Source organism: Mastigoproctus giganteus, chromosome 8 (assembly GCF_048544385.1).
Source record: "Mastigoproctus giganteus isolate SK-2022 chromosome 8, ASM4854438v1, whole genome shotgun sequence".
Taxonomy (NCBI): domain Eukaryota; kingdom Metazoa; phylum Arthropoda; class Arachnida; order Uropygi; family Thelyphonidae; genus Mastigoproctus; species Mastigoproctus giganteus.
Window position 1 is genome coordinate 219,770,332 of NC_143582.1, and position 12,481 is coordinate 219,782,812.

General features: G+C 36.4%; 1 protein-coding gene across 2 annotated transcripts in view; it reads left to right on the forward strand.

Annotated features, from left to right (window-relative positions):
- The first annotated feature begins 1,180 nt into the window (after positions 1 to 1,180).
- LOC150082308 (globin-like) overlaps positions 1,181 to 12,481 on the forward strand; it is a 186,313-nt gene continuing 175,012 nt past the window's right edge. For both annotated transcript variants that reach the window (XM_090380134.1, XM_090380132.1), the window contains exon 1: positions 1,181 to 1,635. In XM_090380134.1, coding sequence (XP_090236260.1) covers positions 1,628 to 1,635 — 8 coding nt within the window. In that variant the 5' untranslated portion in view covers positions 1,181 to 1,627. The remainder of the gene's footprint in view (positions 1,636 to 12,481) is intronic.

Below are 12,481 nucleotides of genomic sequence, written 5' to 3' on the forward strand. Positions count from 1 at the left end.
ATTTCCCTGCAAGTTATTCAACTTGTGCTATGTAGCATGCACTGTCCTGTGAACACACTTTGTTTCTGATATTTGTTAATGACAAATTCAATATTAGATTATTATTTTAATGGAACCTGAGTTTTCTGTCATATCTGTATTGTGTAGGTGTCTCCTATGGTACAATGCATTTCTATTTATTTGAAATAAATAGAAACGCACCATTTCTATTTATTTCAAAATTAATAGAAATGGAATAAAACTCATATCCATATGTGTGTATTTGGTATGGAGAAAATGGATGTGTGTGTGTGCGCACGCCAAATAATTTGCATCTTGTGTGAGCTAAAAAAGAACTCGCAGGAAGAAATCCTATTCTATCTGCCTGATAATCGTTAATTAGTGTAGATTGAATAGGACTTTAGAAATTTCTCCTGTTGTTGGTGGGAATTGACCTGCACACATCCATTTTTCTACACACAAAATGTAGAAAAAATGTGTGCTGGTGATGTTTTGCTAGCACAAGGTGTGGGCTCTCAACACTCCTGCACACAATCTGACATGAAGTTTACATAATCAAGAGGGATTGGTCTTTCAAAAGCAGGCCACTTCCTCATTTCTATAACTGGATGCATGCCAAACAAAAATGAAAGGATAGTTTTATACAAAAAAAGCTTTATTTCCTTTTGTATTTCCACAAGCCGATGTTTTGTAAATTCATTTGGATATTAAAGTAATGCATTTCATTTTTTATAAAATGCAGCATTTAAAAATTTAAATATATTTTCTCAATTATTTGAATTTAAATATCTTGTATGTATAATTAATATAGGTTACAGAAGCGTAAGGATTTACCTCTGATATCCAGCATCTGCAAAATTCAGATTTCTATCAAGGAATGCCAACAGAAGCATTTCATTAGGATGAACTTATGAGCCAGATGGATCCTTTGGAGAATACAACAGAGTATAGGGGTAGCCCCAAATGTTGGGTACTGAAGTTCAGCCTGCAACTGGTATGTACTGTTGCATTTTTACCCCACCACAAATCCTTATAATTGAGAACAAAATAGATATAGGGAATAAGTATGTTTGGCCAGGTCAGCATTATCACTTCATTTTGTTTGGACCTGTCAACTTTTCATCTCAATCTGAAGTTTGAAGATGGTGGTTCAGACAAACATTGTAGCCATTGGAAATAGATTCGGAAAAGCTTTGAGTCAAGATTTAGCTTGAATAGTGATTCTCAATGGTGTTACATTTGGAGAGAATGTACTGCATAATATCAGTTCTTCAACATGATAAGGGATAGTTTTTCAGGGGGATAATGGGGTGATAAGGTATCATTCATAGTCACACAACCTTCCATATCTTTGAGAGTAAGGCCTTGAGTGCTCAACAATATAGAGATGATCTTAGAGCCTTATGTGGCTTTTTGGAGTGCATTTTGTCCTCGGTTCCTTTTCATGGATGATAATGCACTTCTCCAGTTTGAATTTCTGGAAAGTGAAAATATTCAGAGAATGGAGTGGCCTGCCAGATCTCCAACCTGAACCATATAAAACATACTTTGGATGTTTTGGGAAGATGAATAGAAAGTTGTCACCCTTCTACCCCAGGTAAAATCTATCCTACCTTATTGGTAGCATATGGCTTGGTAAGTGAGGGTATTTACATACCTTATTGATTCTTGTGTAACACATAATTCATGGTATGAAATGTGTATGGTTTTGTGATTTTTATTATTTTGTAAAATACGTGTTCATAGTATTTTCAGTTAGTTTTATGAGTTATAATGTCTATACAAAAGGTTAAATCTTAAGAGGTAGTGATAAAATTTATAAAAATACATGACTAACTTCAACACTTGAGTATATTTGTTCTATGCTAAAGGACAAGAACAGTATTAGTTTAATCCATTGTTATATCTTTTGATTTTTTTTTATGGGCTTTGAGTGATTATATTTTATCTCGTATATCAACAAAGGCAAACCTTTACTGCATTACATGCCATAAATAAGAATAAAACAAAAATTATAACAATTTTGCATGCCACAAAAAAATTTAAATTAACAAGCACAGCTCATCCTGCATAATGCACCAACTTGCAATGTGCGCTTCAAGTTATGCACCATATTTATTTGATGTTATGCATGTAAAACTGCACACTGCCATATTACACCACCCTTTCTTACCAGTGTCATTTTGGTTTATTGTTGTCTTTGAGCACATTGCCTATTTTGATTTGTTTTATATTTCATGTGTGAAAATTTATATACAATTCCTGTATGTGCATATTCTTACTACCCATATTGTAAGCAATGAGTTAAAGAAATGAATGGTTTCTGACATATCTGGACCTTAAAAGAAGTTGCACATTCAAAACTGGATGATCTGATGAGCAGTTACAGGTTTATTTTTGGAAAGGGGGGGAGCAAGCTAGACAGCTGATCTTGCATTCAATTTTTGAAAAACCAGCCCAATACTGTGATTAAAATTTAGCCACCAGAAATGTCTGGTTTCTTTCTTTCAAGAAATTTTTATTCAGTCTTTTGAGTTTCAATGTTATTTTCCAGTAATGGCATAATACGTATTGATCAAAATTGGGCAAAGTAATGATAGTTTATAGCTTTTGTGCCTGTTACACAAAAATCTCTGACTGTTATACAAAAATGTGAATACCATAGTGTGCATTTCTGTTCTATTTAAAATAACTAAATGCAACAAGGCATAATATGTTAAGAGTAAGAGTTTAATATCAAAACTCTTACTCTTAACATATTATGCCTTGTTACATTTAGTTATTTTAAATATTATCATATAAACCTTTTGGTATCTCTCATATTGTGTGATTATCTTCACAACTGGGTTGTCATGTCTGCAATACAAGGGTGCCTGCCCACCCACCAATGATAGGCCAACAGCTTTGAAATGGTGCCGTCTGGGTGGTCGGTGCCCACCGAGAATAATTAACAATAGTCTTCTGTATTAGTGAAGCGTTACTTATTTGAGGCAGTGCAATACCATGGCAACTCGTGAAGGATGAGCACAATATGAGATAGAGAGAAAATGATGCCTCCTACACTACTATCATAGTTTTTCTTAAGAGTTACCTATGGTGTATCTACATCGATATTATATAGATATTTATGTTCTATGTACAGGGTGGCACAAAATAAGTTGAACAGTTTTTCTCTGTAACTTTAGAACAAAATGTAATAAATGAAAGCTTTATTCTTGGGCATTTTTTACATCATATGTGAAAAATAATATCAGTCATTTAACATAAAATGTCTGTATGCTTTTTGCGTTAGAACTACTGACTGATTTTGTTTTCCAAGAATGTTGTGACTATTTTGATCTGCTTGAGCAATTGTGTACCTCTCCATAATTAAATTCTCCAAGGGTTGCCTGTAAGATAAACACAAAAAATTACAAACCTAAAAAGAACTAAAAAAGTTATGATTTTTTTTTAAAATGGTCAGTTTATTTTTCTCCATCCTGTACGTGCTTTTTTTTTTCTTTTTTGGGACGTATATCATGTTATAGCAGGATCAGCTGTCAGCTGTACTTTATTATAAGAAAAAGTAACAATTCTTAGACAGAATGATTTAAAATTGAGTAAATTTGTTTGCTCCTTGGTCCCAGTAACTGTTAATGTAATCTGATTTCATAAATGGCATGATGAGCATGAGAAAAGAATAGCACCTCATATGGTGGGATATTCTTTCTCACAAAGCTTACGTGGTGACCACTTCATGTTGTTAAAGCAGAAAGGATCTCCAATCTTTTTTGTTAGGGAGTCATTAACATTTATCAGAGTGCTGCCAGATTACTTGTTTTTTTTTCATAAGTTTTTTTCTTATTAGAATTGAAGATTTGGCTTTAGTGCCATGCTATATATTTGTATAAAAATTTAGCATTTGTTTTTTTTTTTTTTTTTTTTTGGTAGTTGTTGGCGCATCGGCTTCTGTGGCCATAATGCACCTCCCAAGGTTTTTGCAGTACTTTGATCCAAAAATTCCTGTATATCATTGACAAGACACCATGAGCTACTCTTGCAGCCTGTCTGCTCTGCTCAGAGAACTTCAAGTTTGCAGACGAAACAAAGGTTGGCAGGGTTGTTAAGGACACTACTGACGCTATGCTGCTGCAACAAGATCTGGAAAGGTTGAGCAGATGGGCTGAGAGGTGAAAAATCAAGTTTAACATTGACAAATCTAAATACTACATATGGGAAACAGCAACCCCAGAGCAGCATATCAACTCTGTGGTACTACACTGACAGTGGTAGAGAATGAAAAGGACCTGGGAGTAATTGTGCAGGCAGATATGAAGTTCTCTGAGCAGTGCAGACGGGCTGCAAGAGTTGCTCATGGTGTCTTATCAATGATATACAGGAATTTTTCTAGCAGGGATAAGGAGGTGATTATTCCCTTGTATAAGGAAATGGTCAGGCCAAACCTTGAGTACTGTATACAGGTCTGGAGGCCTCATTTCAAGAAGGATGTAGAGCTGCTGGAACGAGTACAGAGAAGGGCAACAAGATTAGTGAATGGAACAAAGGGTTGCTCTTACGAAGAAAGGCTTAGGTTTTGCAAATTACAGTCTGGAGACTAGGCACCGGCGAGGTGATCTGATAGAGGTGTACAAAGCCTTGAATTGTTTGAGCATGCTCAATGCTAATGAGATTCTTCTTCTTGCTCAGAATAATCACCTGAGAGGGCATAAATTCAAATTGTGAAAAGACAGATGTAGGACAGATGTGCGGAAATTTGCCTTTAGCCAGCGGGTAGTTGGTTGGTGGAACAGACTTCCATCCCTTGTTGTGGAAGTTGATAGCCTAAATAAATTTAAGGCTCAGCTGGACAGGTATTTCGAATGGACGGAGGGGTGAAATGGGAGTGGGTTTTTTTTTTTTGGCTGATGCTGCATAAGCTTGCTTTCTTGCATCATATACCTCTACTAATGCTAATTCCAAAAATAGGCCTGCACAATTACCCCAGGTCCTTTTCATTCTCTACCACTGTCAGTGTAGTACCACAGAGTTGATACGTTGCTCTGGCGTTGCTGTTTTCCATATGTAGTACGTTACATTTGTCAATGTTAAACTTCATTTGCCAGCTCTCAGCCCATCTCCTCAAACTTTCCAGATCCTGTTGCAGCAGCATAGCGTCAGTTATTACCGAAGTTATCATCCATTCAAGTATAAGAGATCTATTATATTTAACCAGTTTTTCAACGCTTACAAATATTCCACGTCTGAACCCACCTTACACTCAGAAATTGTTACACTAACTGACAGGTTTTTAAATAGAGGCTATCCTCACTCCGTTATAAATCAAATCAGGTTGCAGGCTAAAAATAAAATAGTAAATATGATACCCATTAATAACACCAATAAAACACATTTTATTTCCATACTGTACGTTAAACAATGGTACAGGCAGCTGAATAAACTGTTCCGTAGGTGTTTCCATTATAGTGTGCCTGCCAATCAATGTTCTCTGTAAATCACTCGGCTTCCCGCAAGATCAGACACTAATATTTGCATCCAGAAAACCTGGGTTTCATATGATCGTTTAGCGATTTATATTAGGACAAAGATCTTGTCTCCTCAAAACTTACTCGGATTGACATTGAGAGCAAGCTCGCATCATCGAAGATTGCATTGTGTCTACACTTTGGGCTCCTTTCTATATGATTGGGCTCCAAAGCGCCACATAACTATGGTCCTTCTTCAACAATTTGTTCAGTGAGTTATGTATAGCAGAGAATTGTCACAAGGCAAAATAAATAACAAAACAAGGTTTATTACACATACTAAATTGTACGATTAACCATTAAAGAACTTGTCATGATTTTGGTAACACTTGTATAAGACTGCTTGGGCACAAACTAGATAGTAGGTTAAAATATTGCTGCTATTGATGTAACAAATTAAGTGTTCTTCATGTGGGCTCTTCCCTCATTGCTCTCACAAGTATTTAAAATGATTGGTGCCTGTCATACCATACAACTGTTCTAATGCTAGAATAGGAAAATATGTCAACTTAACAGTTATAATTGGCATTTTTGACAGCTAGGTTGATAAGTCGCATTATCTGTTAAATCCTAATTACTAAGAGTTGATAAAACAATTGTCAGAATGTGTCCATGAGGAGAGAGGTCCATGAATAAGGATAAAGTTAAAGGGGGGGGGGAGTAGGATTAACTTTGAGTAGTCGGGTTTGGTTTATTCTAGAAAATGCTAGTCAACTTACCAACCAATTTCCGTTCTTCTTCAACACTTCTGGATTTGACTCTTCGCTCCATTAGTATGACTTTGGGGATATCTGTTTAATCGACAATATCTGCTATCTTCCTCGGCTTTCTTTATCTGGTGCTCTTCAAGGCTCTGCTGACTACACTTGGCTCTAGAAAATCTCTTCAAACAAAGAAAACCTCTTGAATCTCATCAACAACTCTCTAAGTTTCTGGGATCTGCTCATCATCAAGTCTCACCAAAAATCCTGTCTGCTATCCCCTCTTCAAATATATACCTCTGCATCCCCCCATCTGAGTTTCCCATGATCCGTTCTGATGTCACGGGTTAATTACGTGGGGCAAAGAATTATATTTAGGGACTGTCATCTTTTGGGACTTGACACTACTAAAAATGATATGTTATATGGAGAAGGGAAATCCCATATTTGTATATGGCAGTTTCTCTTGTTTTTCTATCGGGGTTATCGATCATAAATCTATTCACTTTTACGCACGGAATTTTGAAATTACAGTCAATGTGTTTATCAGATTCAATTGCATAAGAAATCATGTTTCTTGTTCTGCTTACTCATCTTTCTCTGACAAAAGTCGCGTTCTCCCTTCGCCGTTCTTGGGGCTATTACGTGTTTGATGCTTGCCCGTTACTATCGGGAGAACGACCTGACGTCACTAATTGACTAGCACTTAATGGTGGTATGGCATTTCAACGACCGCATCCCCTGGGGCAACGTTGATTGCACGTGCGAAAACGAAAGTGAAACGCATCTGTCTCTGAGGGAGTGCCATAATCCTAAATATAAAGGCCGTGACAAAAGTATAGGGCGTCTTGAAGCATAGAATACTTCTTATAGGCAAGTGATAGGGATAAAAATGAAAGCATTTTTATAAAACTCTTTAGAAATACTGAATTCAAAATAATAGCCAGGCCCATGCAGAAGCTCCATAATATATTAAAAAATCACACAATTCTTCCTTCTTGCTCGGCACAGATAAATGATCGTGTACAAGGTTTTGTGTAGTCAGTGTGATTCATTATATGAGGGTTCCACTCATTGCGTGTTAGAGTTACGTGTCAAGCAACATGCTGCTTCCATCCGCACGTCAAGCACAAACACGTTGGAGTTGGCCTTTCATGCGGTCAGTGAAGGTCACATTTTCCTATTCAATGAGGCGGTAATTTTAAATATACAGCACAATTACATTAAACTATTAATCGCTGAAACGCTTGAAATTAAACTACACGAAAATTCTATCAATGTGCGACGGCCTTATCTAATATCGGATTTTTGGTATTTTTTACGCATGCACTAATATAAATAATCTCTCTATATTTCAGAGTCAAATACACGCACAAGCACTTCGTGATATTCCCATCCTGTGATTTTCTTGGCACAGTATAACCGTAGTCGTTTTTGCACCAATAAAGTCAAAATCAATCAACCCAGCCTGTGAACATGGCGATCAACTGAAAAGCGTGGACTACTGGCCATAAATCATGAACTACTGGCCAGACAAGTTTCAACTTGCACTTGTTGGAAAGAGCGCACACTAGCGGATCTAATCATGTACTATTTTGGCCTTATACTAAATGCAGAGTGGATGCAGTCTCGTTATTTAATTGGTGCACTAACAGACTCCTACTCTCAATTTTGTTTTCCCAGTGATTATATCACACCAGACTGACTCAACATTTCATTGGTCATCCATATTGCCTGGATGCACTGCCTTAGATTTAATATGCTAATTAACTAGTATTATTTCAATATGCTAATTTATCATGCATAGGATTTTTCAGGCCTAACCTATTTTCATATTGTCTCAGGGTTCAGTTTATTCTGTTGCTTATGCAGTATGTTATTTTTATTTATTATTATTTATTTATTATTATTTTTTTTGTCTACAGTGACATACTCCAAAACTATATAATATCTCTGGCATCTGCCCAAAAACATGGCCAAAAATTCGGGAATGCTGCAGAGTTGGTCCACTTCTTTCTCAATGCGTGTCATGGATGATATTAAACCATTATGTTCCAAAGAAGAAATAAAAACCTCTTCAGGGACATATCATCAGAAACATTGAAGTACCAAATCCATCTTTACTGCCCAGATCTGCATTTTTCCGACCTGTGTAACACATTCCTGAAAGGATTAATAATCCAATAAGTCTTCATTTCATCCTCATCTGTTCTTCTAGCATCCTTCACCATTGAAGAATTGGAGGCTATATTTGTAAAGTAGTCAATGATGTGTATAACTTAATGGTTTATCATTTCATTATCGAAAAACAATAAGAAAACAATCAGCTGGTGATTTTGCATTCTTATCTGCAGCCTTCACACCTGGCAAATGTGTGATGACATTATGTTGTGCTGTTTGATTGTTTTCATGAGAGCAACTTTATATATTATCGAAAAACAATAATAAAACAATCAACTGGCGATTTTGCATTCTTATCTGCGGCCTTCACACCTGGCAAATGTATGATAACGTTATGTTAAGCTGTTTGTTTGTTTTCATGAGAGCAACTTTATACATTATCGAAAAACAATAAGAAACCAATCAGCTGGCGATTTTGCATTCTTATCTGCAGCCTTCACACCTGGCAAATGTGTGATAACGTTATGTTGAGCTGTTTGATTATCTTCATGAGGGCAACTTTATACATTATCGAAAAACAATAAGAAAACAATCAACTGGCAATTTTGCATTCTTATCTGCAGCCTTCACACCTGGCAAATGTGTGATAACGTTATGTTGAGCTGTTTGATTGTTTTCATGAGAGCAACTTGATACATTATCGAAAAACAATAAGAAACCAATCAACTGGCGATTTTGCATTCTTATCTGCAGCCTTCACACCTGGCAAATGTGTGATAACCTTATGTTGAGCTATTTGATTGTTTTCATGAGGGCAACTTTATACAATATCGAAAAACAATAAGAAACCAATCAACTGGCAATTTTGCCTTCTTATCTGCAGCCTTCACACCTGGCAAATATGTGATAACATTATGTTGTGCTGTTTGATTGTTTTCATGAGAGCAACTTTATATATTATCGAAAAACAATAATAAAACAATCAACTGGCGATTTTGCATTCTTATCTGCGGCCTTCACACCTGGCAAATGTGTGATAACGTTATGTTGAGCTGTTTGATTGTTTTCATGAGAGCAACTTTATACATTATCGAAAAACAATAAGAAACCAATCAACTGGCGATTTTGCATTCTTATCTGCAGCCTTCACACCTGGCAAATGTGTGATAACATTATGTTGTGCTGTTTGATTGTTTTCATGAGAGCAACTTTATATATTATCGAAAAACAATAAGAAACCAATCAACTGGCGATTTTGCATTCTTATCTGCAGCCTTCACACCTGGCAAACGTGTGATAATATTATGTTGAGCTGTTTGATTGTTTTCATGAGAGGAACTTTATACAATGCTTTTATCCCTCTTGATATAAACATCCTTGTTTTCTTCACTGGCATTGCCTTCAGTTTTGGTGCTACAGTAATGAAATTCTTTGCTAAAGTCTGTCATCTTCTGATTGTTGTAGATTTAATGTTGCTGAACTCAAAAATGGCAACAATATTGTTGTAACACCCACTTTTAAGGGAGAAGGGATTATTAAAGTAAAAAGATTTCATATATTTTAAGAAAACCCATTGCTAAATATTGAGCAATGGGTTGTTCCACAGGTGTTTCCATTATAGCGTGTGCTTGCCAATCAACGTTCTCTGTGAACCACTCGGCTTCCGTCAAGATCAGACACTAATATTTGCATCCAGAAAACCTGGGTTTCATATGATCGTCTAGCAATTTATATTAGGACAATAAATCCTGTGCCCTCAAGACTCACTCAGATTGACACTGAGAGCAAGCTCGCAGCATCGAAGATTTGCGTTGTGTCTATACTTTGGGCTCCAAAGCACCGCATAACTATGGTTCCTTTTCAACACTTTGTTCAGTGAGTTATGTGTAGCAGAGAATTGTCACAAGGCAAAATCAATAACAAAACAAGGTTTATTAAACATACTAAATTGTACAATTAATCATTAAAGAATTGGTCATGATTTGGGTAACACTTGTATAAGACTGCTTGGGTACAAACTAGATAGAAGGTTAAAATATTACTGCTATCGGTGTAACAAATGAACAGTGTTCTTCATGTGGGCTCTTTCCTCATTGCTCTCACAAGTATCCAAAATGATTGGTACCTGTCATGACATACAACTGTTCTAATGCTTGAATAGGAAAATATGTCAACTTAATAGTTATAATTAGTATTTTGACAACTAGGTTGATAAGTCACATTATCTGTTAAAACCTGAGTACTAAGAATTGATACAACAATTATCAGAATGTGTCCATGAGGAGAGATGTCTTTAAATGTGAATAAAACAAGAGGAGGGTAGGTTCGACTTTGGGGCAATTTAGTACAGTTTGTTATTAAGCAACAAGGGTTGACTTACCCAAATAACTCCGCACCGCCTTGGAGGCCGTAGTTCTAGAACAGAGGTTCATTGTGAATTCTCTTCTATCTCTTCCCTTCTGATTTTTCCCTCCTTCTCTTCTCAGCTCACAAATCACACACCCTCAAAAATCTCCCAAATCTCTCTCATCTCTCCTTTCTATCAAGTCTCACCCAAAAGTTCTTCCCCTTTCTTGCTATCGCCTTTTCATATACAGGGTGATTCACTACCAGTGCGACAAACTTGCAGGAGGTGTAGGGGGCACAAAGACGAATCGGAATCACATAGCATTGCAGGGTCCGAAATGCTTTCGTCATGCGGGAGGTCGCGTGAACAAAGAAGCAAAGAAAAAGAACAGAAACAGCAACTCGTTAGTGTAACATAAATCATTTTAATGACAAGTTTTACATTGGCAAAAAGCCATGCTACAGAAGGTGTTCGAAAGTTCGACCTTCTGCCTTCACCGCTCTTGGAGATATTACGCGTTCGACGCTTGCCCGTTACAATTGGGAGAGTGACCTGACATCACTAGTTGACTGGACAATTAACGGTGGTATAGTGTTTCCACGGCTGCATCCCCTGTGGCGATGTTGATTGCACGGGCGAAAATTAAAGTGAAACACAGCTATCTCCAAGGGAGTGACGAAATCCTAAATATAAAGGCCGTGACAAAAGTATAGGGCATCTTGAAGCATAGAATACTTCTTATGGGCAAGCGAAAGGGCTAGAAATGAAAGCATTTTCATACTCCTCCCTTCTACGGCCAAAATTTTTGAGCAAGGGGGAAAGAAAATTTCACACGCTCAAAATTTACAAGTTTCTTTTGAAGTAAACTTGGAAACATGAAATCTTACGGTGGGGGGGGGTGGGGGGTGTAGACACAAACATCTCTCCTCTTACATAATTGGATTACTCTTAACTAATATACATAATACAAAAAAGGATATTACATAACAATTTTCTATGTGTCATTTGGGTGCCTATGGACAACAATGTTATCTTGTCACAAAAAAAAAAAAACTTTCCTTTTTTTTTTTTTTTTTTTTTTTTCAACCTTACCTTGGTCGTTACAATTTCTTCTGCAAGATCACATATAAACAAGCACTAATATATTCTATAATGTTCTGATTATGAAATGGCAAATGTCTATAGGTTGTTAATAAAAAAAAAATGTCTCTTGTATCCTGCACTGTTCTTTATTGACTATGTTGTAAAAGCGTTCTCTCGTTGATGACTTGTCAATCTTGGGGAACCATGCTTTGATCTCCGGGAGAAACACTACACTAGCGGTCCAAAGGGCACTAGGGCGATTCTCTCTTCTAGAGCTGGCTGCGCTGCATGTAGCTGCTTCGACACTTTTCACTCCATGGTAACGTGATACGAAACAAGGAGAGAAAAAAAAAATTAGTATCTGCTCTTGGCCTTAAAGTCATCTACAAGATATTATATATATAATTAGCATTGGATATGAATTATGTTTATGACCATTATTGCAAAGGCAGATAACAGCTTAGATATACAAAGTTATTAAACACTTGTGTAGATATACATTTTGATTAAATGTAAAATAGATTGGTTATTCTTTGGGCTACACAATTACAATACATAATAAAACAATGTTTAAAGTATTCCACACCTAAAATGGTTTAGTCATAACATAGAACAATATAGTTGGTTACTCCATATTATAATTATTGGTAGGGTTACATGGCTATATATGCAATTCTATAACTCTGCAAGTGATGAGGGGGTAGATA